This window comes from Heterobasidion irregulare (assembly GCF_000320585.1).
Source record: "Heterobasidion irregulare TC 32-1 unplaced genomic scaffold scaffold_08, whole genome shotgun sequence".
In the NCBI taxonomy this organism is placed as follows: Eukaryota; Fungi; Basidiomycota; class Agaricomycetes; order Russulales; family Bondarzewiaceae; genus Heterobasidion; species Heterobasidion irregulare.
Genome location: NW_009258204.1, coordinates 690,073 through 713,597, shown reverse-complemented (window position 1 = coordinate 713,597; position 23,525 = coordinate 690,073). Strand labels below are relative to the sequence as shown.

The window sequence follows — 23,525 nt, the reverse complement described above, 5'->3', positions numbered from 1 at the left end:
TCCGTCCTTTCCACTCCCTCTCCTCGGTTCCCAGTTACCACCAGCTACCGCGAGAAGCCACGCGCCCTGGCCCCTATCAGTACTCGGAACCCAAACGCGATCCCCCCTCGGTTCAACACAGCGTACGTTTATCCCGAGAAGGCAATTACCCCAGCGCCACCCCTGCCAGCCCCTGCCAGCCCCCCCTCCTCGAGCTTCTTTCTGATCGCGCATCGAACAATGATCCCCCTGCACCAGCCTCTACCACCCTGCCCCGCCGCCGTCCTATCAGATCACAGATCCCACCGTTCCCTGCTCCCCGTCGCCCTATCACGCCAGATCAGCCCCCCCTCCCCTCTTGCAGCCCGCGCTAGCCGGCACGCGTCCATTCATCAAATTCGCAGCCGTCGGCATCGAACTCCCTCCTTGACCCTCCTTGACCCGGCTCGACCCTCCGCACCTGCGCACGCTCATCCGCCCGCCCCGCATCACGCACACATACACACATGCATGGCATGGCATGGCATGGCATCGCGCCAGATCGCGCACCCCGCGGGTTCTTGCGACTCGGTGCGCACCCTGCGCACCCATCCATCCGTGCGTCTTGGCGTGCGCGGTTTCGCGCCCCGCGTCCGTGCCCAGCTTCGCGGAGCCCCAGCCAGCCAGCCAGCCAGCCAGCTCGACGACAGAGGACGACAGCCTCGATTCTCGATTCTCATTTCCATTTCCTTTTTTATTTCTTTTTCTTTTTCTATTATCATTTCTATTTTCATCTTTATTTCCATCGTTCATCTTTATCTTCGTCTTCGTCTCCATTTTCATGTTCACCGTCATGTATCATGCATCGTTCGTCTCCGTCTCTACACACACACACACACACACACACACTCTCTCTCTCTCTCTCTCTCTCTCTCACACACACACGATTCGCTTTCGAATGGATGGGATGGGCGACTCGGCCGGCGCGCGGACCTTTCGCTCGCTCGCTCACTACACAGTACCCACGCGCGCGCGCGCGGGAACGAGAACGAGAACGAGAGTGTGATGCGGATAGCCATAGCGAGCTGATGCGACGCCTATCACGCACTCACTCACTCACTCACTCAATCACGCACCCACGCACCCACGCACCCACGCTCTCGTTCACGCACTCAATCACTCGACATGGCGCGCCGCGGCGCGACGTCAAGTCCCGTCAACTTCAAGTCAGCCTCCGGTCAAATCTCAGATCTTAGGCCTCAGGTTCCGACGCGCAACGGGCGACCCTCGATCTCCCTCGATGCTCGATGCTCGATGTCCAACGCTTGCCCAATGCCCGAAACTCGATACTCGATGCCTGAAGCCCGATGCCCATCGCGCAGCTCGAAGCTCGAAGCTCTCGAAGCTGTGCTCTCACAAGCCCGGTCGCGGCGCGCTCCCCGGCCAACGTCCGGTCAACGTCCAGTCAACGTCCAGTCAACGCAGACGCTCGGTGGACGTCTACTCGCCAGACATCGCCGCTGCTAGCACCTCCACAGGCCGCGTCCTCCGATCGACATTTTATCATCATCATCATAACCCATTCGCCGGCTGCCTCTTCACGCTTCACGCTTCAACGCTTCAAGCTTCGACGCTCCAACGCTCCGCGACCCGCCGCGTCCGCCACACAGTACAGTACCCAATAGGTAGGCGGGTAGGCACGCGTACAAGTACACGCCGTGCCCCCGCCGACGCGCCGACGCACCCCCGGGCTCTATCTGCCCACCTCTGGACTCTGCCCCCTCTCCTCGTCGGGTCGTGTCCAGCTGCACGCGTGCGCCCTGCGCCCTGCGCCCTTCGTCCTCGCGAACACGAACACGAACACCGCGACCGCGCCGCGTCCGTCCGTCTGCACCAACGCCTCGCGCCTCTCCGCGCGCCTCACGTCCGCGTCCATGTCCACGTCCACGTCGCCCATCGCCCGTCGCCCGTCGGTCGACGCGGTCCCGTACCCTCCATATCGCGTGCACGCCACAACATCCCCTAGCACCCCGGTCGGCACCGACGTCGATCAGGATAACGATGGGTGAAGATGATGGGGGCGATGGGGGCGATGACGCCGGCCCGCTGCGGGCGCGCTGCGAGACGAGTGCAGAGTCGCCGGTCGCTGGCAGGTGGAATGCAGTGTAATGCAGCGGGACGCAGCGCAATGCAGCGGGATGCAGCGGAATGCAGCACGGGGCGGACGCGGGGCGTGGTGTGCGGGGTCGGCGATAGAGCGGGCGTGTGATGGGCGTGCGCGCGGGTATGGGGGGAGACGCGGCGGGAACGGTGCCTGCGCGCGGGCCACGACAGAGTGCACGCCACGCGCGCGTGTGTCCTCCGAGCATGCTTCACGCGTCCTCCGAGCATGTATGTTCGCGCGCTCTGCGACGCTTCGTCCATTCCACGTCGTCCATGCATGCCTGCCCGCCCTGCGACGCTTCGATGCTTCGACGCCCCGCGTCCATTCCATTACATTAGATTCCACGCCGTCCGGCGTTCGGCGGGAGGACGTCCGACGGTAGGCCGCTGCATGGCGCGCTCAGTGGGTTGGTCGCGGATGGGATCGCGGTGGTTGCTTGGCGTGTGCAGGTGCGCTGGCGCTATAGCGCCCGCCCTAAGTGTATGGCTGCTCCCCCCGGCCTCCCCCCGCCAATCCTCCGGTCTCCACCCTCCATCTGCTCCGATCTCACCCGCCCCGTTCTCTGTCTCTGTCTCTGTCTCTGTCTCTGTCTCTGTCTGTCTTTCTACTTGGTATGGTATGGAGTTTCGCTACTCCAGCGGCAGGTCTCTCTTGTTCCGCGCAGAGGCCGGATGCGTCGCGCTCGTGTTCTTGGGTTCTTGGGTTCTTGGGTGCCGTCGGTCCCGGCGATTCACTGGTCGATGCAGCGTTGTCGCCGGTGCTGATGCTGATGCGCAGCGCGGCGCGGCGCTCGTTGTCTATCAAGAGAGAGGCGTCGGACGCTCGGAAGCTCGGAGACGTTGGAAGCTCGGACGCTCGGAGGCGTGGAGGCACGCACGATCCGACGTCGGTGCCGCGAGCGCCTCGCGCGCTGCGCACACGCCCGACTCGCCTTGTGCCCCACCGAGCGCGGAAGGTTCTTCGGGCCCGTTTCAAAGCTGTGTCGATCTGCCGACTGCCTGCGCTCTCCTGCAGTCTGGACGCACCCTCCGAGGCGGACTAGGACCCGCGGTTGGCGCTGCTGGTCGTCCTTAGGACGCAATTTCGGGCTGGCGACCCCAGGATCGAGATGCGACGCGAGTTTACGCGGACCGCTGACAGTGCCAACATCAGGACACATGCGCGCCAGATGCCGTCCGACTCGTACACAGCATAATACCGCGACGCGGTGAGCGCTGCCGCCCGACATATCAGGACCGTGATTTACTTGCACTGCGTGCGGTTGTCACTTCCATGCCGTGCTGCGTCGCGCCGACGCGCATCATACTTTTGTACCGGGTGGTGCAGCTGAGCGATGGGCGCTCGGCACCGGGCACGTTGTGATGGGCGAGGCGTCGACCTAGCAGGCCTGTGATCTCATGTATAGTATCAGCATCACGTCCCGCGGGTGTGGGAGCCTGGCGGTTCGGCGGGCCTCTGTGGGCGCGCGTGTGCGCTGCTCTGTGGTGCTTCGTGGCTGCTTACTGGCTGCTTACGCGCTGACCAGGCACCCGCAGGGTCGACGGGGCGTGGACAGTGTGCGCGGCCTATTCTGCAGGCTGGCCGGCGTCGGCGATGTGGGTGGGCGTTGCTTCCCGCCGGCCGGCCTGGAGTCCATCCATTGCCGTGGGTGACAGAAAGGCAGCGAAAAACCTGGAAGAACCTTGCCTGTCGAGATGGACGAAGGAGTTGAACGTTCAACCACTGTGGGCCATGTCAACGACTGGCTCGGAAGAACCGCCGACGACGATCGCATCGTGCAGAAAAATAAACGGGGAGTTGAGCGTGGAATGAAGAGTGCCCTGACCAGGAGTGGTCCCTGCGGACCTTGATAGGTCTTGACCCTAGTCCCCGTGGACCTCATTATGCTTAGTGATGACGCTTACGTTGATATTTCCTTGGTGATAAATGGTGTTGTTGTCCCTTATGGGCTCTCTGTTGTTGGGTGTTGGAGCTGGTAGCGTTGAGGATAATAACGACAGATGCAGAGAGTTGTTGGCCCTGAGCGAGGAGAAGGACGAGAGCGAGCTGTTACTTGCTGGGCGGGCAGGTCCACGAGGTAGAGTTCCTAATTAGTAGCGTGAAGAGTGCCGCAAGCCGCAAGTGCCTTGGCTGCCGTTCGGTCCATCCACCTCCAACGCCCCACCTCCCGCTCGTCGCCGTCTCCCACGACAACACCTCCTCCACCCCTTGGGCGACGACGACGACGACGACGCTCATCGCCATCCACCCCGCCACCCACCCTGCCCTCTCCTTCCCGGTGCGTCCCACCCGCAGCAGCGCACGCTGACCGCCTGACGGCTGATTTGCGATTTGCGCCCCGCCTGCGACGACGCAGCCGACGACGCCAGCGTTGCCGCGATGCAGCCCTCAGAACACGAGATCCAGCGCGAGGTCGAGAACCTGCGCGACATCCGCCGCCGCTCGTCCGCCCAGGGCGGGCCCGGCGCGCTGATCCTCGACCCTGATCTCCCCGCCCAGACGCACGCGCACACCCCGCCGCCCCCGCACGCCAACCCGCAGACCGCCTACTACGACGACTCCAGCTCAGACTCACACTCCCATGAGGACAGCGCAGAGAGCGCGCCCGCCGACGACCCCTTTCACCTCTTCTGGGTCCCTGCACGCATGCACCCCGAGATCGACCCCGGCCAGTTCCGTGCGTTTCTCAAGGAACATGCCCGCGCCCCCTCCGACGGACCTGGCGCGACCTTGGGCCGCGCGGGCTCGACGTCGTCCCTCAGCTCCGGGCTGGGGCGCAAGAAGTCGATGCTGAGCAGGCAGTACAAGCCGTCGGAGCACGACGGTGTCGAGGACGAGCGTGTCGTCCCGCTTCGCAGAAACAAGTCGTCGCTCTACCACGTCGATGGTCCCCAGCTGACGATCGGCGACCTCGAGCGGCTCGACGAGCTCGCGGAGGAGGCGTCCAAGAGCAGCGACCCGTCCAAGCTTCGGAGCGTCCTCCGCCGCAGCCTCAGTATGAACATGGCGCCCTCAGGTTCGTGTGTCTCTTGCTACGAACCCTGCTCCCTGCTGTGGCATCCCGCTGCCCAGTCGCTCATACCCGTCCGCATGCGCAGTCATTGACCAGATGGACAACATCCCCGACATGGGCGACGAGGCGGACAGCCCCATCATCGTGCCCCGCCCCGGCCAGATCCTGCGCCGCGCCGCTCGCACCAAAATTCGCAAGCCGGGACAGACCGGCGAGGGCAGCCATCGGTTCAACGCAACTCGGCGTGGCCCCGGTGCACGCGCGGCCACCACCGGCGCCGACCAGAGGACGTCGAGCGACCTGTCCTCGAGCGACCATGGCGACAGCGAGCCGCGGCGCGAGCGTGCCCTCAGCAACGAGAGCTTCTCGGACGAGGGGGCCCCGCGCCTCGTAAGGCCCGAATCGTACAGCGTTGAAACATTCATCTTTGACTCGTACGTGACCGATGAGAATACGGAAACAGACATCCTCGCTCTCGCTACGACGCTGGAGCTCCCGGAGCCTGTGACGTCTCCCGTCGAAGAACCCCACATCTTGCGCACTACCTCCCCGCCTCCGATGCTCCCGCTAGAGCCACCATTAACGGAACCGGTGATACCTTCGCCAATATTACAGCACCCGCAACCCACGCGCCCGCAGCTCGATGTTCCTGCCCCTGTAGAAGTTCCTTCTCGCACACCCTCCCCCGAACGAGCATCATCCCCTCCCCCGATCTCCGAAACCCCTTCCCAGGCACGGCCCTCGCTCTCAGAATTGTCCCCTGTGGCATCCCGTCCGTCTTCTCAGATCGATCACCGGAAGGAGAGGGATAAGAAGGGCCTGTTCGGCAAATGGGGAGGCGAGAAGAAGGGGAAGAAGGAGAAGGAGAGGGAGCGGGAGAAGGAGAGGGAGAAGGAGCGAGAGCGGGAACGGGAGCGAGAAAAAGAGAAAGAAAAGGAGAAGGAGACTGGGTTTTTCGGGTCGTTCTTTGGCTCGAAGAAGAAGCAAGAGGAGTCTTCGCCGGGCCTTGGGCACGGCGCGGGACGCGAGACCGCCGCGGCCCTGCTCGGCGCATCCAAGTCCAAGAGCGCCGCGCCCTCACCCTCGCCGCAGCCCATCGCGGGAAACTACGCTAGATATCCGATCCACGTCGAGCGCGCGATCTACAGGCTCAGCCACATCAAGCTCGCGAACCCACGCCGCCCGCTGTACGAGCAGGTGCTCATCAGCAATCTGATGTTCTGGTATCTCGGCGTGATCAACAAGGCGCAGACCCAGGGCGCCGGTGGCGAGGCGGGCGCGGGCGCGGTGCAGGGCCCGAGTCCGGCGGAGAAGGAGAAGAGAGAACGCGAGCAGCGGGAAAAGGAGGAACATGAGCGCGCTGCAAAAGAGGCCGCGGAGCGAGAGGCGGAGCGCGAGCGCGTGGAGCGGCTCGAGCAGAAGGCGCAAGGACGACGGGGGAGCCTCACGAAGTCCCCGACCGCGGGCTCGCCTGCATCGGGGAATCGACGCGCCGAGATGCCTGTGCGTGGGCCGCAGTACGACCTACAGCACCGCGCGATGGAGCAAGAATACGGATACCCAGGCGGCTACGCCAACGGGCTGCCCTCGCCATACCCGTCGTCGCCGCAGTCCCCCCAATCCCCGCATTCGCAATCTCCCTCCCAGCTCGCGCATCCACAGCCCCAACTCGCGCAGAGCTACTACGGCAGCCCAAGTAATACCCCGGTGGCCCAGCAGCCGCCCCGTTCGGCGAGTCCGAGCAGAGCAGGTGCCGGGTCGCCCAAGTTACCCCCTGGCGCGATGCCGCCACCGGAACGCGAGCAGGGGTGGCAAGTGCCCGCGCAGCGGACGATGTCATCCCCGTCCCCGCCATCCTCGCCACCGACCGCCGTGAACGCGAATTCACGCCCGCGTCGATCGCGCTCGCCGCCACCGCCGAGCCGCCATACCCACGGCGCGCACAACAGTGCGAAGGTCCCGGGACGATCGTTGTCCGCTACGGCGGTCGCCGCAGCGTCGGGGGGCCCGCCTGCGGCGGCAGCGGCGCACCCCGTGAACGGGAAGTCGCGGAAAGCGACGAGCGCGCACGCGACGGTGCCGCATAATGCGCGGAGACCGAGGACGAGCGAGGCCTCCAATGGCGAGGAGGAGGACATGCCCCTAGCGATGTGGCAGCAGCAGCAACGGCAGAGATGATCCTGTCGGTTTGTGCGTTGTTCGTCCGCTGCGTCCTCGCCCTTGTCTCTATCCTTGCTGAACGGACAGCGATGATGTTTCTTCTCGTTCGTTCTTTCGTTCGTTCGTGGCCTCCTTTCAAGTGCTTTCCTTTTCCACATATGCTGTTGATGATCCTCTAGTCCCAATCATTTAGAACTCGCTCTGCATCTTTTGACGTACCGTCCCGTAACCACATAAATTACGATCCCTCGCTCTTGCCCCACTCTGAAAGCTCCTCAATCCGGCTCGATTCATCTTATCTCATCGCACTCATCCAACACAACCATTATCATCACTACCCAACAGACCGATTTACTTGACGTTCGCTACATCTTTTCCTCTCCTTTTTTTTTACTCTTACTTTCGCTTCGCCTTCGTCTTTTCCCGGCTCGTACAGGCCACCCGCTATTTCGACCTCTTTTTATTGTGTGGTACACTGGATTCTTTGTGGACCCTTTTTCCTTCTTCGTGGAGCTCAGCGTCGCCGGCGGTGGGAGGGAATATGAAGCGAAGTATCCCGGACAACGTTTCTCGCTCGAACTTTGTTTCTCATTTTTGTGTACCTGCATCACATATGGCACCTTACAGTGCGTCTGCAAGAATGTGTGCATAACTAATAATACTATCGGAAGACGAAGGGGATATACACTCCGAACTGCCAGCTGAGCGCGTCCGTGAGCGGCTCGGGGTTGAGCGCATAAAACTTTCTTCCATGCCGGCCTCGTGATCGTCGATGGGCGTCCGATGAGTTATTCGTGGACAGACATTGAGACTCAGAGGTGTCCCACCAACGTCAGGATTGGCATGAAGCCAAGCCTTGTTAGCATCTAAAGAACACCGAGGAGTTGCAGCTGCTCTGTGGATGGGTTCGAATATCAGCTAGTGTACTCAGGGAGGACAGAGGCAGGCGAACGTCGAGAAATAGCATATCTGCGTAAAAAGAGATCGCGTAGCAAAGAAACGAGGCTCAGCGCAAGTACGTTTGAACGTTGAGTTTGCATGCAAGCCGCGAACTTGTCAGCGTCCGGCGGCTCCTCAAGATACGAAGAAGTTCACCATCGTGACTGTCAAGGCACTGGATTTCACACTCATTCAGGTAGTCAGTGAGTGTCAGCTGCCAACATCTATTTTAGTGCTAGTGACGGATATAACGCGCTGGACCAGGTGTCCAAAAGTGTAAAGAGCCAAGCGGGCCGTGTTCACTGGGCCTTCGAACCCTTGTCCGCCCGGAGACCCGACACAACCAAACTCTGAATACGCAGTCCCATGTCCACCGTCATGCCTAGTGGGAGGAAGAAGAATGGCAGATAGCTTGATAAAAGCATCATCCGCTGAGTAGACGAGACGGAGACCACATTTGCGGCAATTGTTGAAGGGGAGGTGGTAGGAGTCTGCATGAGAACGGACAAGCAAGCCAAAGTCGTGGTACTGGTTGAAGCGCCGTATATGACGAGCAGGACATAGATTAGACGGGATTCTGAAAAAAATGTGAGCGGCACGTTAGGGGGACGCGCGAACGAGCTCACCCTTCCATAATCCGCGCAGACCAAGTATGAAGACCGGAAATTGGAAGGCGCTTGAGATCGTTAGATTGTATAGCATACAAGGGCAGCATGATTAGTGTACTTACGCCTCCAAATAGAGAAAGGTCTTGAACCAAACATAGTCGGATTTATTCCCAAGGAATCCCATAGCACCGCCAATGAAAGGATCTCCTGACATCCCCACATACCAAGTTGGGATGACCTGTATGAGTCGTGGGACCAGGTGCGAAGGATAGATAGCCTGAAAATCAACAAGCAATGAAGCAGGTATATGGATCTGGTGATGCAAGATATTCGTTACTCAGGAATATTGTGAAGCTGGAGAGAACACACCATGAAAAATATGAAATAGATGAAATCGAGAGGTCGGGCAGAAAATGGCCGCGGAGAAGCCATAGTGTTGATACGCCCGAGAGCTGAACGCAGTCACGTCTTGATTATTAGAAATGACAAGCAAGCACCTCGAGCGTCCGAAATGGAGGCGTCGTCTCAGACGGATAAGGAACTGCTGAGGAGCGTGAGATATGATAGCCACTTTAGGTCTTCCCCGCAGTTACTTATGGATTCGAGTCTTCGTGTCCCACGGGCCTCGGTTCTTCACGAACTTCCACCATCTGCTGCACCGGCGAGCGTTCGATTCGTTGATTCGTGATCTATAGCTTTACCAAATTTATAGCGGGTCCTGACGGTGGATTCAAATCATGGATAGTCCGTGCTTGTGCTCGTGGGCAGCATAACTTGAGTGTATATTCTAGGGATGGATCACACTTACTCTCGGTATCAGAAGTGACACGGTCCCGTCGGGGACGCGATGGTGCTTGCCCATGACAGGAGCCCTTCGAGTAATTCTGACCATGGTTTCACCGTCTCCGCATCCCACACACGGATCATGCGCTTATCAGACCTAGAGACAAAGTGCTTGCCATCGACTGCAGATGCTAGAGGTTTGTTGATAGGTTTGTTGTGGGTTTTGTATGAATCCCGCTGCGGTGTTTTCCCTTCTGATATGTGCCCGTTCATCACTGCATACGTCACATTGAGACTTTGGGGGGTTCAGACCAAGGTTCCGCTGATGTATATTTCATGGGTGTACACATGTAATCTACAGGATCCTACAGCATACAATTACCATCATTGAGAGCAAGAAAGCGTACGGTGATGTTTTATCAAGCACCTGTTGAGATCGATTGGAATTTCAAACGAGATCCAGTGTCTGATATTACAACGACCTACAACCTTCTACAACGACGTTGATGATGTCGCTAGCATGTCGAACGAGCGGCGACTACTTTCCACTGCAGATATCGCTCAACAACCATCTTCGATTTGATCTTCCTCGCTCGAGGAGGAGGCCTCGGGAAATGTAAACATCGTTCCTGGCCGGTCTTATAGATGCCACCACTGATCGCCGACAATCAAGTCGCGACGCTCAAATCTGAGACCATCAGCACCTCCACCCAATGGTGCCTGTTTTCTTTCGGTTAGCGACGTCTAGACTGGCCGCTCGGCTCCAAGAGCGTTGAGGTAGATGCCGGAAGAGGGCCATTGTAGTCGTCCTTGGCCCGGTGAGTCACATTCATTGGCGTGTGGTCCAAATGTCCATGAACAATATCCTTCGCAATACCAAGGACTTCGGGTCGAGGGACCAGGGTCACTCTCAAGGACCCATCGAGGCGTTTGAAAGATGAGGAGGCCCGCAATGCAGTGTAGCAGAGTGGAGTAAACAGGCGACTGTGTTGTTCAAGGCACATACTACAAACATCGTCGCGGTGCGTAATAAAATCATAGTCATCGACCACCTTCAGTGATTGTGCCTTCATGTCAGTCACATCTGCGGGGACCGAGCCGGACTGCGTACCTAAAACGATGGCATAAATGCACGTCTATTGCCTATGGAGGAACCAAGGGTCTCTTACACGCTCTTGTTAACCACGTCATATTCGGGCCTCAGGACATCAGGCTGAGCGATCCGTTCGCAATGATCATGCGCTCTGCCATAGAAGGCGGTCAGAGTGCCGGTTCGAGTTTGTCCAATCATCTCACTTCCAGGTCTCGCAAATACCAAAAAAGGCTTTGCGGATTCCTAGATAGGCTTCCAATTTCACGTTACAGTGTCTTATGCGGGCCTTGGAACTATACTGGAGCAAGTTCAACACGAGATCAGACATTGATATCCGATTCATTGTACACTGCAGCTCATGACTCGACAGTTGCCTGGTTGTGCGTTTTAAAAGATATGATTGAAGGTCAGGAGAAGTCCGTTCTACGCGAGCTTTGACAGATGTGGCACATCAAGCGAAGGTTTCAAGGCAGTAGTATGGGCGTAAATCCTGTACTCCACATCCCTCAAAATGGCAGTCTCCATTACCGAATTGACATCTAATCATCACACAATACTGCGTAGCCGATGTAACTCCTGGGTTCAGGCGTCTGGAGGGACATGATGACTGTCGATATCACACTATATATTATTTACTATCTTTCTTGGTATTCGCTGTACTGACTGGGCATAGTCCGTGCTTTCCAACCCTGGCATTCCATTTAGCTCCAATAGTCTGGGCGCAGGAGATGACTCCAGGATAGCTACGAAAAGGCTTAAAAACCAGCTTGCGCACCTGTATGTTTCTATTTAACTATTCGCTGCTGCGCCCTCACTAGCACTCCTCGCCTCATGCCTTCTTCTATTATATTCACATTTCTCGACATTTCTCTAGCCATCCTTGGCTTGTACCTCATCAAGCGTCATTTTGATAAACCGGCCGGGCGCAGAATCCCAGGGCCAAAGGGTTTACCATTGATTGGGAACCTCTTCGACGTTCCAATAGAGAACGAGCCATTGGTCTTTACGGAATGGCAAAAGAAATACGGTGGGATGTTCAATACTCAAAGATCATTCATCGGCACTCACATGCGTCGCTCATGCAGGCGATATCGCCTCAGCCACTGTCCTTGGCCAAAAAATCATCATCCTAAACTCGCCCAAGCTGGCCGTCGACATCCTCAACAAGAAGAGTTCGATCTACTCAAATCGACCCCATTTCACGATGGCCTCTGACCTCGTCGGATGGAAAGACGCCATTGTCATGCTGCCGAACGAGGATCGGTTCAGGGGGTATCGCAAGATGATGCATCAAGCAATCGGGAGTCGCTCCGCCGTTGAAAGGTATCTAGACACCATGGAGTCTGAGGCGCACGCATGTCTCCGCTCGATACTGAAGGACCCTCGCAATCCTGTGGTTCCTGTCCGCAAGTGAGCAGCGACGCCCCTTGGCAGATACGAGCTATCTGATTTTTCATGGGCAGAGCTGTTGGCGCAGTCATTCTGATTATCTCGCACGGATACAAGGTCACATCTGCCAATGACCCGTTGGTAAGAGTCGCAGATGCCGCAACGGATCAGCTCGGTATCCTCCTCGCTCCAGGAAACTTCCTTGTAGACACCATCCCGGCCTGTAGGCGTTATCCCTTGATTTCCTGCTTTCCGAGCGATAGCTCATGTCGTTGTTACAGTACAATACGTCCCAGAATGGGTGCCTGGCGCAGGTTTCCAGAAGATCGCCCGGGAATGGCGCGCCACTCTGTATGAGCTGACCGACAGGTCTTTTGATTATGTCAAACAACAGATGGTATGAAACAAGAATTTTGACACTCAGCGTCGAGCTGAAAAGACTCCACATGATAGGCCGCGGGGATAGCTGTTCCAAACCTCGTCAGCAATCTTATGGACGGCAAGAAAGTGTCGCTAAAGGAAGAAGAGGACATTAAATGGGCTGCCTCCAGCTTATATTCTGCTGGAATTGACAATGTAAGGATTCATTCTCCTGCTCATGCTCACATCATTTGAGCGTCTTTCACGCGATTAACAGCCGGTCAACGCCCTGGCCACGTTCTTCCTGGCGATGACTATGCATCCCGAAGTCCAGAGGAAGGCACAAGCTGAAATCGATGCAGTCATCGGAAGGGACAGACTACCACTCTTCTCCGATAGGGATCAAATGCCATACATGAACGCGCTGTGCAAGGAGCTCATCCGCTGGGGTCCCACTGCACCGCTGGGTGCGTAGATTTCCGCTCGTGATCATTGATGTGATGCACAGTCTTGCTGAGCTTGACTGCAGGCGCTCCACACTGCGCCACTCAGGACGATTTCCATGACGGTTACTTTATCCCGAAGGGCACCATCATAGTCGCGAATATATGGTGCGTACAATATAGGATTTTGGCCGTCCTTTTGCGCTCAGGCTCGTCGCTTTGATGGCAGGCATTTTTTGCACGACCCGGAGGTCTACCCTGATCCCAACAGGTTCAACCCTGACCGTTTGATCTCGTCTCCCGGCAAGCCTGCTCAGCGCGACCCCTTTGAAGTCTCGTTCGGATACGGACGACGGTCAGTCTCTCCCCCCATCCGGATATCTCACATCTTCCCCTTTACTGAGCGCTACGGATTCTGAGCCAGGTCTTGCCCAGGCTCTGTGCTGGCTGACTATCTCCTTTTCATATTCTGTGCATCCATTCTAGCGGTGTACGATATTGAGAAGGTCGAGGAGAACGGTATCATCCAAGAGCCTAAACACGAATTCACCAGCGGTGTCCTAGTGTGCGTGTCCCCCCTCCCACATGCTGATGCGGCGCCGGTCATTGTCCTTGACTAACGCTGTGATTTGTAGTAAGCCAAAGCCATTCAAGACCTGCCTAAAGCCGCGCTCTGCTAAGGCCGAGGCGCTCATCCGCTCCATCGAGGAATTGCGTTGACCTCCTGCGCTCAGCGACTATTGTTAGAAATGCTACGGTGTTTCTTGTCAAAGGAAAATCAGGAGTCACCGGGTTCTATGTCATCATCCAACATCTAAGTAGATGTGCATGATGTGGGCGGTGTTTACAGGTCGTTTCTTTTGTTAGATGAATATTTGTAACGGTGCCCGTTATATTTTCTGTCGACTTCTCACCCTCTCTCATATTTTTCACTTCCATACTATTCCTCGCTGGCATATGATTTGCACGGCCTTGATAGCTAATTTTTTCCACCTGTAAAGTCCGACTGTACTTTCCATGTTCAAAGTTTGTTGTACGTGATAGACTGAAATGTGTATTTGCCATACTGGGGTGGGGTCCACGGTTAGTTCTGAAGTTCAGTTGACAGGAAGAAGTATGATTGGGGCACGTAATGCTCATTTGGCTGATGCGTACGTAGTGATACGTGTAAACGATCTGCCCCCGTTCTGCGGATCGACGTCGATGACGGTGCCTCGCAGTAAACACCGTCCCTCGGCGATGCCTTCTTGATCTGATGGAGTTTTTTTTTTGTGCGCGATAGCGGCCTGCGGAATCAAATTGGTATCCGTTCTACTGGCTTGTGATACTGGGGAAAGCAGCGACGCTAGCGAATATTGTAGTGGTCATCGCCATGGTGGGGAGTATAGCACTATTGAGCGGTTTACCTCGATGTTTCCACCCACCAGGCGACGTCGAGTGTCGGTGGCGGAGGTAGCGATCTGTATGTGCTGCGGTCACTTGGCCATTGCCGAGATCTTCTGCACCAGGGCCGTTCTTATGTTTAGGTGCTTCGAAACCCTCAGGGATGGCCGCCAGACACACATACGACGGCCGGACACGACAGACGAGGCCAAGAGTTATAGAATATATGCATAGCTCCAGACCAGGCAACATGGATGGAGATGGACGGATGGATGAAAGACGGAGGAGTGTGTGCCCTTGTTTGTCAGCACAGGCGCAGCGGAGAGAGCTCGATGTCAGCAGCCAATTTGGCGCACTGCGGCACCCACGAAGGCTCGGGCACACCCCTCCCGACCAATTCCCTCAGTTCCTCCTCTGCGCAGGCGCCCTCTTACCCCCTTTGGCCCCTTTCTGTTACAGTTCATCCTCTCTCACACTGTATCATTCATCCCGCCGTCGCGGTCCGAACCATTCCTCAATTTCCACAGGCTGACAAGCACTAGACTTCCCTCCTCCCCTCCATACTAAAGCCACGTCAGGCCACGTCGCCATGTCTGCCATATCCGCTACATTCACTAATCTCTGGTCCAAACTCCCGATGACCCCAACGTCGGGGAAACTGGGCCTACCTCTCTCAAACGACGAGCCTCTGGAAGGCAAGGGCGCCAAGATCGAGAAATGTGAGCTCAGAATCGAGGGGATGACTTGTGGGTCATGCGTCGAGGTGAGTGCGATGCACAGCGCTCTGTTTCGCATCGTTGAGGTTTGCCGTGGGTAGTCTATCGAAGGCATGCTGAGGCCACAACCTGGGATCCATTCGATCAAGGTGGCTTTGTTAGCTGAACGAGGCGTTGTAGAGTATGACCCCGACACTTGGGATCCCGATAAAATCATGAACGTGCGTATTCACCTCCATCACAACGAACTTGAAGAACGAAGCGAACTACACATATTAGGAAATATCTGACATTGGTTTTGACGCGACCCTCATCCCCCCTACGCGCTCGGATGAGATCACCCTCCGAGTCTATGGGATGACTTGTTCCTCATGCACCTCGACGGTCGAAGGGCAACTAGGAGCAATGCCCGGTATCCTGGAAGTCTCTGTCTCTCTAGCGACGGAAACATGCAAGGTGTCCTTCGACCGCGGGCTCATCGGACCGCGTGAAATGGTCGAGCGCATCGAAGAGCTTGGCTTTGACGCCATGGTCTCCGATGAGCAAGACGCAACTCAGCTCCGCTCCTTGACACGAACGAAAGAAATTCGTGAATGGCGTTCGCGGTTTTGGTGGAGTGTTGCATTCGCCGCTCCTGTTTTCTTGATCACCATGGTTCTTCCGAAGCTGCCCGGCATGTTCCCTATTATCCACCACCATATCTACACCGGTATATGTGTCGGCCACCTCCTCGTTCTTGCTTTCACATCACCTTCGCAATTCTGGATTGGGCGCAAGTTTTACATCAATGCCTGGAAGGCCTTGAAGCATAAATCGGCGACCATGGATGTATTGGTAATGTTGGGCACCTCGGCGGCGTATTTTTACTCTGTCTTCGCAATGTTTTTCGCAATGTGGAATCCGGAACCGGACTTCATACCCCTCATCTTTTTCGATACCAGCACCATGCTCATCATGTTCGTCTCCCTCGGCCGCTATTTGGAGAACTCGGCGAAGGGGAAGACGAGCGCAGCCTTGACTGATCTCATGGCTCTTACTCCTTCCATGGCGACAATTTACACGGATGCTCCTGCCTGCACTCAGGAGAAGCGGATACCTACGGAACTTGTTCAGGTTGGTGACATCGTCAAGCTTGTCCCAGGAGACAAGGTCCCTGCAGATGGCACAGTCATCAAGGGTTCGTCGAGCATTGATGAGAGCGCTGTCACCGGCGAGCCAGTCCCCGTGCTCAAACAACCAGGAGATAGCGTCATCGGCGGCACTGTCAACGGCCTCGGCACGTTTGACATGACCGTCACCCGTGCCGGCAAGGACACTGCGCTCGCACAGATCGTCAAGCTCGTCGAGGATGCCCAAACTTCCAAAGCCCCGATCCAAGCTTTTGCAGACAAAGTGGCAGGTTACTTCGTACCCGTCGTCATTTCGCTCGCCGTTGTAACGTTCGTCGGATGGATGGGCGTCTCTTATTTCTCCGACGAAGCAGCGCTCCCGATGATGTTCCACGAGCATGGTGCGACTAAACTCTCCGTCTGTCTTCAGCTCTGTATCTCGGTCGTCGTGGTCGCATGCCCGTGCGCCCTCGGCCTGAGCACACCCACCGCCATCATGGTTGGCACAGGTATGGGCGCGAAGAATGGTATCCTCATCAAGGGTGGACGGGCTTTGGAGGCCAGCCGTCATCTAAAGCGTGTCGTACTTGATAAAACAGGAACGGTCACGGAGGGCAAGTTGACTGTCGCGGGTGTTGCCTGGGCGCTCACGCATGAATCGGGCGAGGGGCAAGCTTCGGGAGACGGACAGATGGAGATAGCTTCTTTGACCGCGACGGCAGCGGATGGTGCCACATCCCGCGCCGCGATCATTGCGATGCTGTCCGCTACCGAGGCCCGTTCCGAACACCCTCTTGCCAAAGCTGTTGCCGTTTGGGGCAAGGACCTGCTGAGGGGCTACAGCGGTGCGCAGGAACCCGAGATAGAAACATTCGAGAGCGTCACCGGGCAAGGTGTCACCGCCACTATCAAATTGTCCAGGTCTGCGCCTGGGCTACCAGACAAGTACACCATCTGGGTGGGCACTCCCCGTTTCATTACACAATCCGATGATGGATATCTCCCCTCGGTTCTCTCTGGCTTCGAGTCTCGTGAAGCGGTCAAGGGACGCACCCTGATTTATGTCTCTATTGCATCGTCGACTTCTCACCCAATTCCCGTGCTTGCTATCGCGCTTGCGGACGCACCGAAACCTTCGTCCAAGTATGCTATCAGGGCTCTGCAGAACATGGGCATCGAGGTTAATATGATGACGGGTGATGGTAGAGAGACTGCTTTGGCTATCGCACAACAGGTTGGTATCAAACCGGAGGGCGTATGGGCGAGCATGAGTCCGAAAGGCAAGGCATCGGTTGTTACCGAGCTAATGCAGAAGGGGGCAGTGGCGATGGTGAGTGATAGGCCCGTTTACCGTCTTTATTCGACGCACAGCAAGGAGCTCATATGGTTTTAATTCGTTCAGGTCGGTGATGGTATCAACGACTCTCCGGCTCTCGTAGCTGCCACTGTCGGCATCGCCCTTTCCTCTGGAACGTCCGTCGCCATCGAGGCCGCGGACATCGTCCTTATGCGCTCCGACCTGCTCGACGTGGTTGCCGCGCTCCACCTCTCGCGCTCGATCTTCGCCACCATCCGCCGTAACCTCATCTGGGCATGCGTGTACAATGTGCTCGGCATCCCGCTTGCCATGGGTCTCTTCCTCCCGTTCGGTCTCCACCTGCACCCAATGATGGCCGGCGCGATGATGGCGTTCAGTTCCGTCAGCGTCGTCACGAGCTCGTTGGCGCTCAAGTGGTGGGTGCGCCCAGCGGAGAGCCTGATGCCCGGCGAGGCCGTCGAGCACGACAGTGTCTGGTCAAGTGCATGGAATGCCATGGGCGGCGCGTTCGAGCGTGTGGGGAGCGTGTTTAGAGGTGGCAGGGGCCGCCATGTGGGATATGACCAGCTGCCTGTGGAGATGCACGAAGCTGTTTAAGGGACTTTGTTTATTGTTCAGTAGTCGCGCGCGTTTTTGGGCCCCTATGCGAAGCATTGTCCCGTTCCTTATTCGACATTCATTTCTCTGTATCTTATTTTGATCTTATATGTTGAGTTCAATCTATCTTGTACATTAGCTGCAGGGTTGGTATGCGATAGTGAACTGATTGGGAAATCTCAGTGAGTGGCGCACTTGTGGCGTCTGGCCGACAACGGAAGCGCGCGTCGCGTTTTCCTTTACTTTACTGACTCTTTTTTCTTTCCAACAGCTTCCCGCAGCCCAATACGTGTACGCGCTATAACTCCGCCGATGCATACGTGTACATACTAATATAGTACTACTACTCGGCTTGAATATCAGTGACTCTAGACTTCGATCCCGCGAAGGTCACCAGTCTACTTCAATAATTGCGCAGTGATTCGAATCGGAGTGCTGCCGAAGCAATACGCAACCCCGTGTCGACAGTGGTGATACAGGCAGACGGCACTCCCATCACGAGTCGATAGGCACCTTCGCGCCAGCGTCTATAGATGATACAAGTGCAATCAAGCATCTATATAGATTTATATTGAGTGAGAAGAGTATAAGTACCGTCGTCATCTGCAGGTTTCTCAGGAACCCAATCCGCGTCTTACCTGCAGGCTTGTGTACCTGTTTTTTCCTGATACTAAACCACTCGATCTTCGACCATGTCATCCACTGATGTCTTGATTGTGAGTACTGCTATCTGCATGTTATTGACTTACTATGTCTGAAATCTTTTCTTTCTCAGATTGGCTCAGGCCCCACTGGCCTTGTATGTGCCCTCACTCTCGCCCAGAATGGCATCTCAGTCCGGGTGGTCGAGAAATTGTCAGATTATCCCGCTGGTCAACGAGGAGCTGGCATCATGGTGAGTGAACACGGGCAAATAAACCTACTAGACGCTAATGCAGAGCTATCACTGCTCTCTTACAGCCTCGAACGCTTGAGATCTACCATTTCTTGGGCGTCCTCGACGATATCAAGGAGTTAGGAACTCCTTTCATGGACTTGAAAGAATACGATGCGGACGGACACCCAGTGAAGACATTCTCCATGATACCCTATCAGGGGCCTACCCCCAATATTCCTGAGGTATGCCTTTGGCCATTGCGGCAAACGGGCCTGTTTCTGATCGTATTGTTTCCTCTGTGATCTTCTCTGAACAGCGCGACGCATTGGCGTTAGGACAAGACGCTGCTTGTGGAGTCTTGCGTAATCACCTCAAGAAGTACGGTGTCGAAGTCGAGCTCGAAACTGAGTTGGTGGGTTTCGAACAGCATGATGACCATGTCACCGCTACCCTGGTGAAGAAACAAACTACGAGCGTTGAAAATGTAAAGTATCTCATTGGTGCTGATGGCGCCAAAGGTGCGGCCCTAGTATGAATATCCCTTGGCGGCGTACTCATCGCATCCTAGGTATTGTGCGAAAACTCCTGGGTCTGGAGTTTCTGGGTGAAACCAGAGACAAGATGCACGTCTTGATCGGCGACATCGAGATTGAAGGATTAGACAACGCCGTAAGCCTCCATTATTCGAACAGGCTCGTCAAAACTCTGAGAGCTCCTTTGCGCAGCATTGGCACAAGTTCGGAGAGATGCCGCACAATAGGTGCGAACTATCCTCTAGTGTTATCGTCATTCGCGTTTCATCTGCTCAATTATCACAACAGCGTGATGCTCCGCCCCACCAACCGTTTCAAAGAAAATATATTCTTTCTCACGTGTACTGGCCTCACCTTTGATATCGAGAAGGCGCTCGAAGACCATGATTATATCGCCAAGCATATTCATGACATCACTAAGCGCCCCAACCTGAAGATTGGAAGAATGGAGTCCCTCGCAAATTACAGGTTTGCCCTTGCGGCCCTATCGGAAATGACCCTCAGCTTCATTGTTAATCATTGTCCACTTTGTTTCACTAGGCCTAATATCCGGATGGTTAGTACCTTTCAGCAAGGGAGGATTTTCGTGGCCGGAGGTGCGTCCGAAACGTTGTTTTGCCGAGATTCGTCTCTGACAAGAATTTGCTTATCCTATTTCGATAGATGCTGCTCATGTCCACAGTGCGACAGGAGGACAGGGCATGAATTCTAGTGTCATGGATGCTGTGAGTATTATTCCCTCATCGTCCACACCATCACACCGACGCTGAATACTACCTCAGTTCAACCTTGGTTGGAAGCTCGCTCTTGTACTCAAAAACCTGTCTACGCCATCTCTCCTCGCGTCGTACACGGAAGAACGTCTTCCAGTGATCAAGGAGATGTTGGACCGTACGACAGCCCTCTTGAACATCACTGTCAATCCCAATCGCAAAGCGACAGACGCTAGGCCCTGGCAGCGATCTTCCTCGCTCAATCAGCTTGGGGTTCATTATCGCTGGAGCTCATTCGTCCGAGACGAGCTCAATGCCGAGGAGCAAGTGCCCGCGCAGGAAAATTCGTCCACCTATGTGGTCGGCGAAGGCGAGAGGCTGCATGCTGGCGACCGCGCACATGACGCAAGCGAGCTCGTCAGTCTCGAAACCGGGAAACACAAGCGGCTGTTCGACATCTACGGCGCTGACCACCATACGATCATCATCTTCACCAACCAGAGCCAAGATGCTGTCTCGGTTGTGAAGGCCCTTGCTCGCTATTCAAAAGATGCAGTGCGCTCGGTCGTGGTGTACCCACAAAGTTCTTTGCAGAGTGCAGTTGATGGTGTCGACTTCACTTTAATCGACAAGCGTGGTCATGCATATTCGGCTTATCCTACTACGCCGGGAGAGACAATCATTGCGATTGTGAGGCCCGATGGAGTAGTTGGAGGGATTGTTAGGGGAGCAGATGGATTGGAGAAGTATTTCTCGAAGATTTTCGCTGCCTGACGCTATCCAGGTATCACCACAGATATATAATAGCTAAGTCGATCTGCACAAGAATCCCATCAGCTGTCGGTATCCCAAAAGGTCAGGTCAGACCAGGAGTTGGATTAGGGTCTTCCCAATATTTCCAACCTGTGTCTTTGGATTCTGCGCAGCGTGTGATCGTTGCGATTAGCTCAGATCTCATATGAGGTTTATTCGGCTCTGGGGCCTCAAGCGCCCACGGTGTCGACTTGGCTACAAGGTAGCTTGCGTCCAGCAGGACCCTGAGCTATCGGAACCGCAAAAATTAGAACATTAACCAGGGTTTTCCCATCATTCCCGGTAGGGCGTCTTGATTAATATGCAACATGACTTTGAGCATGGGCTACCTTTCAACTTTCTCTTTTTGACAGGAAGGAGTTGCAGGTTTCGAATGAGTTGTGGTAAGAGACCTAGATACGACAACACACGCTCCTATCTACCTGAATGCCCGGACTGTTGACTCTGGGTGGCAGCCCTCGCAAATTGCTGCAATGCCCCAATCGCTGTGGCGCGCAACCCTGCTCCAGCTACCTCAGCGAACCGCGCACTCCCTGCCATTGTCTCAAACAGGCTCGCAGTAAAATTCCACGCCGAGGCGCCGCCCCTCGCTTGTGTATCGCGAGCTGACGCGCCAGCGGACATCATGATCGCAGCTTTAAGGGTGTCTAGCTCGTTGAGGACTTCTACTCCGACGGATCGCGCCCAGACGACCGGTTCGAAGGTGGTAGAGTAAAGCTTGTGCAGCTTGTCGACCATGGACATCATCTTGTGGTTCTCGAAATAACGCTCACGTGCATATGGTGCGAGGGCAGTGTGCGAGCCTTACCATGCAAATGATCAGATATGTTGGCGCAGTATGTGCACCAGAGCCAACTCACCAATATCGCCGCCTCGGAGGATTGCGGTTTCGATGCACCGCGCAAGACATTTAACGTCCGCGAGGCCTAGGTTGAGACCCTGTCCGGCGAGGGGATGCACCGTGTGCGCTGCGTCTCCGACCAAGATTGTCCGTGCACCTGGCCCTTCGCCGATGTACGACTCGGCGTGATTGAAGCGTAGGGGGAATGATGCCACGGTTCCCGATTGTATGCCTTCCACCAGCGGAGGCAACAATTCCGCGCCGATGGGCGGTACACCAACATTGATAGAAGAGAGGTCGACGGATGCAGAAGCGTGTGCCGAGTGGCCGTCGATGTTATGCGAGCGCTCCCTCCACGCAATCTCATCTATTATTTCTTCAGCAGTAAGCAGTTTGTCGGATTGCTGGGCTTCCAGGATTCGACCGTGGATATATCGGATCGACACCTCGGGGAGACGAAAGGCTGCGTTAATCATGCGCATAAGGACGACTGGGTCGGACTTGACGAGAGCTGCAGCAAGCGACGGCGTCGTCGACCACACGAGTGAGGAGGCTGTAGGTGACAGGGGAAGAAATGCGATGGGGCCGGTGGGGAGGAAACGTTGGTAGGCTGTGGTGTTGGGCATGAAAGAGCGAGGGGAGTGTAGAAGCGTAGCAACAATCGCATGAGTCGGGTAGTTCCAACCATACGATTGAATTCCAGCGTAAGCGCGGACAGGAGAGTTAAAGCCATCTGCCCCAACCTGTGAATGGACACAAATCAATATGGTCTGAGCAAATTTCTAGCCCTCTATGACCCCCACATTAAATATTCAAGCTGAGTCGAGGACATGTATTGTCCACGCATCAGATGTGCTAGTTTGCTACTTACCAGGAGACGTGCTCGTAGCACCCTTCCGTCAGAAAGATATACTAAAGGCCATCCTCCGCCTTCATGTTCATCTCTGCTGATGGAGTGTACTTTTGTTTTATCAAGTAGTTGTGTTGCTGGGTTACCACCGATGTGGCGAAGGAGTGCTCGTTGCAGGTTCAGGTTCTCGGTCAAGCGCGCCATCTGAGGAGTGCCTATGGCTCGTCCAAGGCCCATTTCGATGGAGTTAAAGTTGATGCGAGCATCAGAGACACCATCCCATACCTTGTGTCGGGTATGTGTGTTGAGTACTTCCGCGTAAGGAGATGGAGGGAGCGTACCTGCATATCTTCGATTGGGCATGTCCGGTCGGTCTCAACCTGATCCCAAACACCAATATCTTCATACGATTTGTTCATGCTGTTGTCATCTCAGATATGTGAGTATATTCACCTTGCAGGAAACCTTGTGACGCGTTTGTAAGAGAGCTGACTCTGTTCGAAAACGTATCCATGGGCATGGTCCAATGGCGAACTTTCCCAAGATCGCTAGCTTCGACCAACGCCACCTTGAGTGTTGATCTGGCAGCCTCAGACGCCGCTGATTTTGAACACGTTTACTTGTCTTATATGAAGAGGAGAATAGTATTATAGCACACCTAACGCGCTCGCGAGGGCCAAGCCAGCAGGCCCTCCTCCGACAATGACAACATCGCAATCCTGCGGTGTTGGTTTTGAGGAAGAAGCATCTGATAATAGTCGCCTCGAGACACTACATGCTGAACATAGTTGATGCCTAGGAGAGGACAGCAAACGCGTCGAACGCAACATGATTGCTGCGGTGCTGTCGATACTTCTGTGACCTA

At 55.7% G+C, this 23,525-nt stretch overlaps 11 protein-coding genes across 11 annotated transcripts; 4 read left to right on the top strand and 7 right to left on the bottom strand.

Annotated features, from left to right (window-relative positions):
* Nucleotides 1–374: 374 nt before the first annotated feature.
* Nucleotides 375–861, bottom strand: HETIRDRAFT_410730 (uncharacterized protein). The gene has a single exon (XM_009550791.1). The coding sequence runs from the start codon at nucleotides 696–698 to the stop codon at nucleotides 468–470; it is 231 nt and encodes a 76-aa protein (XP_009549086.1). The 5' UTR covers nucleotides 699–861; the 3' UTR covers nucleotides 375–467.
* A 695-nt stretch (nucleotides 862–1,556) lies between these two features.
* On the bottom strand, nucleotides 1,557–2,398 carry HETIRDRAFT_478056 (uncharacterized protein; the record flags this gene model as incomplete). The annotated part of the gene is made up of 1 exon (XM_009550790.1): nucleotides 1,557–2,398. Exon 1 carries the CDS (start codon nucleotides 2,325–2,327, stop codon nucleotides 1,557–1,559), a length of 771 nt encoding a protein of 256 aa, XP_009549085.1. The 5' UTR covers nucleotides 2,328–2,398.
* A 454-nt stretch (nucleotides 2,399–2,852) lies between these two features.
* On the bottom strand, nucleotides 2,853–4,004 carry HETIRDRAFT_435411 (uncharacterized protein; the record flags this gene model as incomplete). Its single annotated transcript, XM_009550789.1, has 1 exon — nucleotides 2,853–4,004. Exon 1 carries the CDS (start codon nucleotides 3,348–3,350, stop codon nucleotides 2,853–2,855), a length of 498 nt encoding a protein of 165 aa, XP_009549084.1. The 5' UTR covers nucleotides 3,351–4,004.
* On the bottom strand, nucleotides 3,202–4,004 carry HETIRDRAFT_478054 (uncharacterized protein; the record flags this gene model as incomplete). Its single annotated transcript, XM_009550788.1, has 1 exon — nucleotides 3,202–4,004. One exon carries the CDS (start codon nucleotides 4,002–4,004, stop codon nucleotides 3,633–3,635), a length of 372 nt encoding a protein of 123 aa, XP_009549083.1. The 3' UTR covers nucleotides 3,202–3,632.
* Nucleotides 4,005–4,501: 497 nt separating this feature from the next.
* HETIRDRAFT_428600 (uncharacterized protein) lies at nucleotides 4,502–7,313 on the top strand (the record flags this gene model as incomplete). Its single annotated transcript, XM_009550787.1, has 2 exons — nucleotides 4,502–5,138; nucleotides 5,221–7,313. The coding sequence occupies 2 exons, from the start codon at nucleotides 4,502–4,504 to the stop codon at nucleotides 7,311–7,313; spliced, it is 2,730 nt and encodes a 909-aa protein (XP_009549082.1).
* Nucleotides 7,314–7,320: 7 nt separating this feature from the next.
* HETIRDRAFT_441041 (uncharacterized protein) lies at nucleotides 7,321–7,979 on the bottom strand. Its single transcript, XM_009550786.1, has one exon. It carries the CDS (start codon nucleotides 7,943–7,945, stop codon nucleotides 7,661–7,663), a length of 285 nt encoding a protein of 94 aa, XP_009549081.1. The 5' UTR covers nucleotides 7,946–7,979; the 3' UTR covers nucleotides 7,321–7,660.
* Nucleotides 7,980–8,533: 554 nt separating this feature from the next.
* HETIRDRAFT_50880 (uncharacterized protein) lies at nucleotides 8,534–9,274 on the bottom strand (the record flags this gene model as incomplete). The annotated part of the gene is made up of 4 exons (XM_009550501.1): nucleotides 8,534–8,811; nucleotides 8,861–8,910; nucleotides 8,965–9,155; nucleotides 9,212–9,274. The coding sequence occupies 4 exons, from the start codon at nucleotides 9,272–9,274 to the stop codon at nucleotides 8,534–8,536; spliced, it is 582 nt and encodes a 193-aa protein (XP_009548796.1).
* Nucleotides 9,275–11,549: 2,275 nt separating this feature from the next.
* cyp44 (cytochrome P450 monooxygenase 44) lies at nucleotides 11,550–13,630 on the top strand (the record flags this gene model as incomplete). Its single annotated transcript, XM_009550785.1, has 10 exons — nucleotides 11,550–11,745; nucleotides 11,804–12,128; nucleotides 12,182–12,330; nucleotides 12,389–12,504; nucleotides 12,561–12,683; nucleotides 12,745–12,934; nucleotides 12,997–13,078; nucleotides 13,140–13,265; nucleotides 13,335–13,475; nucleotides 13,546–13,630. 10 exons carry the CDS (start codon nucleotides 11,550–11,552, stop codon nucleotides 13,628–13,630), a joined length of 1,533 nt encoding a protein of 510 aa, XP_009549080.1.
* Nucleotides 13,631–14,905: 1,275 nt separating this feature from the next.
* HETIRDRAFT_155925 (P-type ATPase) lies at nucleotides 14,906–18,170 on the top strand. The gene is made up of 4 exons (XM_009550784.1): nucleotides 14,906–15,056; nucleotides 15,111–15,230; nucleotides 15,289–17,448; nucleotides 17,521–18,170. Exons 1-4 carry the CDS (start codon nucleotides 14,931–14,933, stop codon nucleotides 18,031–18,033), a joined length of 2,919 nt encoding a protein of 972 aa, XP_009549079.1. The 5' UTR covers nucleotides 14,906–14,930; the 3' UTR covers nucleotides 18,034–18,170.
* A 525-nt stretch (nucleotides 18,171–18,695) lies between these two features.
* On the top strand, nucleotides 18,696–21,005 carry HETIRDRAFT_478048 (uncharacterized protein). The gene is made up of 10 exons (XM_009550783.1): nucleotides 18,696–18,749; nucleotides 18,809–18,928; nucleotides 18,994–19,152; nucleotides 19,227–19,428; nucleotides 19,479–19,579; nucleotides 19,636–19,670; nucleotides 19,732–19,911; nucleotides 19,984–20,039; nucleotides 20,107–20,168; nucleotides 20,226–21,005. The coding sequence occupies exons 1-10, from the start codon at nucleotides 18,726–18,728 to the stop codon at nucleotides 20,928–20,930; spliced, it is 1,644 nt and encodes a 547-aa protein (XP_009549078.1). The 5' UTR covers nucleotides 18,696–18,725; the 3' UTR covers nucleotides 20,931–21,005.
* Nucleotides 21,006–21,297: 292 nt separating this feature from the next.
* HETIRDRAFT_478045 (uncharacterized protein) lies at nucleotides 21,298–23,490 on the bottom strand (the record flags this gene model as incomplete). Its single annotated transcript, XM_009550782.1, has 6 exons — nucleotides 21,298–21,772; nucleotides 21,830–22,553; nucleotides 22,682–22,945; nucleotides 23,002–23,090; nucleotides 23,114–23,260; nucleotides 23,319–23,490. 6 exons carry the CDS (start codon nucleotides 23,488–23,490, stop codon nucleotides 21,384–21,386), a joined length of 1,785 nt encoding a protein of 594 aa, XP_009549077.1. The 3' UTR covers nucleotides 21,298–21,383.
* Between the last annotated feature and the right edge of the window lie 35 nt (nucleotides 23,491–23,525).

What these genes read in the sequence shown, in the direction of transcription:
- HETIRDRAFT_410730 (XM_009550791.1), bottom strand. Translation starts at nt 698, where the DNA reads ATGAGAATCGAGAATCGAGGCTGTCGTCCTCTGTCGTCGAGCTGGCTG.
- HETIRDRAFT_441041 (XM_009550786.1), bottom strand. Translation starts at nt 7,945, where the DNA reads ATGCACACATTCTTGCAGACGCACTGTAAGGTGCCATATGTGATGCAG.
- HETIRDRAFT_155925 (XM_009550784.1), top strand. Translation starts at nt 14,931, where the DNA reads ATGACCCCAACGTCGGGGAAACTGGGCCTACCTCTCTCAAACGACGAG. An exon ending in ATCCCGATAAAATCATGAAC is followed by an intron (nt 15,231 to 15,288) that starts GTGCGTATTCAC and finishes TACACATATTAG; the next exon opens with GAAATATCTGACATTGGTTT. An exon ending in AGAAGGGGGCAGTGGCGATG is followed by an intron (nt 17,449 to 17,520) that starts GTGAGTGATAGG and finishes TAATTCGTTCAG; the next exon opens with GTCGGTGATGGTATCAACGA.
- HETIRDRAFT_478048 (XM_009550783.1), top strand. Translation starts at nt 18,726, where the DNA reads ATGTCATCCACTGATGTCTTGATT. An exon ending in GGAGAGATGCCGCACAATAG is followed by an intron (nt 19,671 to 19,731) that starts GTGCGAACTATC and finishes TTATCACAACAG; the next exon opens with CGTGATGCTCCGCCCCACCA. An exon ending in ATTCTAGTGTCATGGATGCT is followed by an intron (nt 20,169 to 20,225) that starts GTGAGTATTATT and finishes ATACTACCTCAG; the next exon opens with TTCAACCTTGGTTGGAAGCT.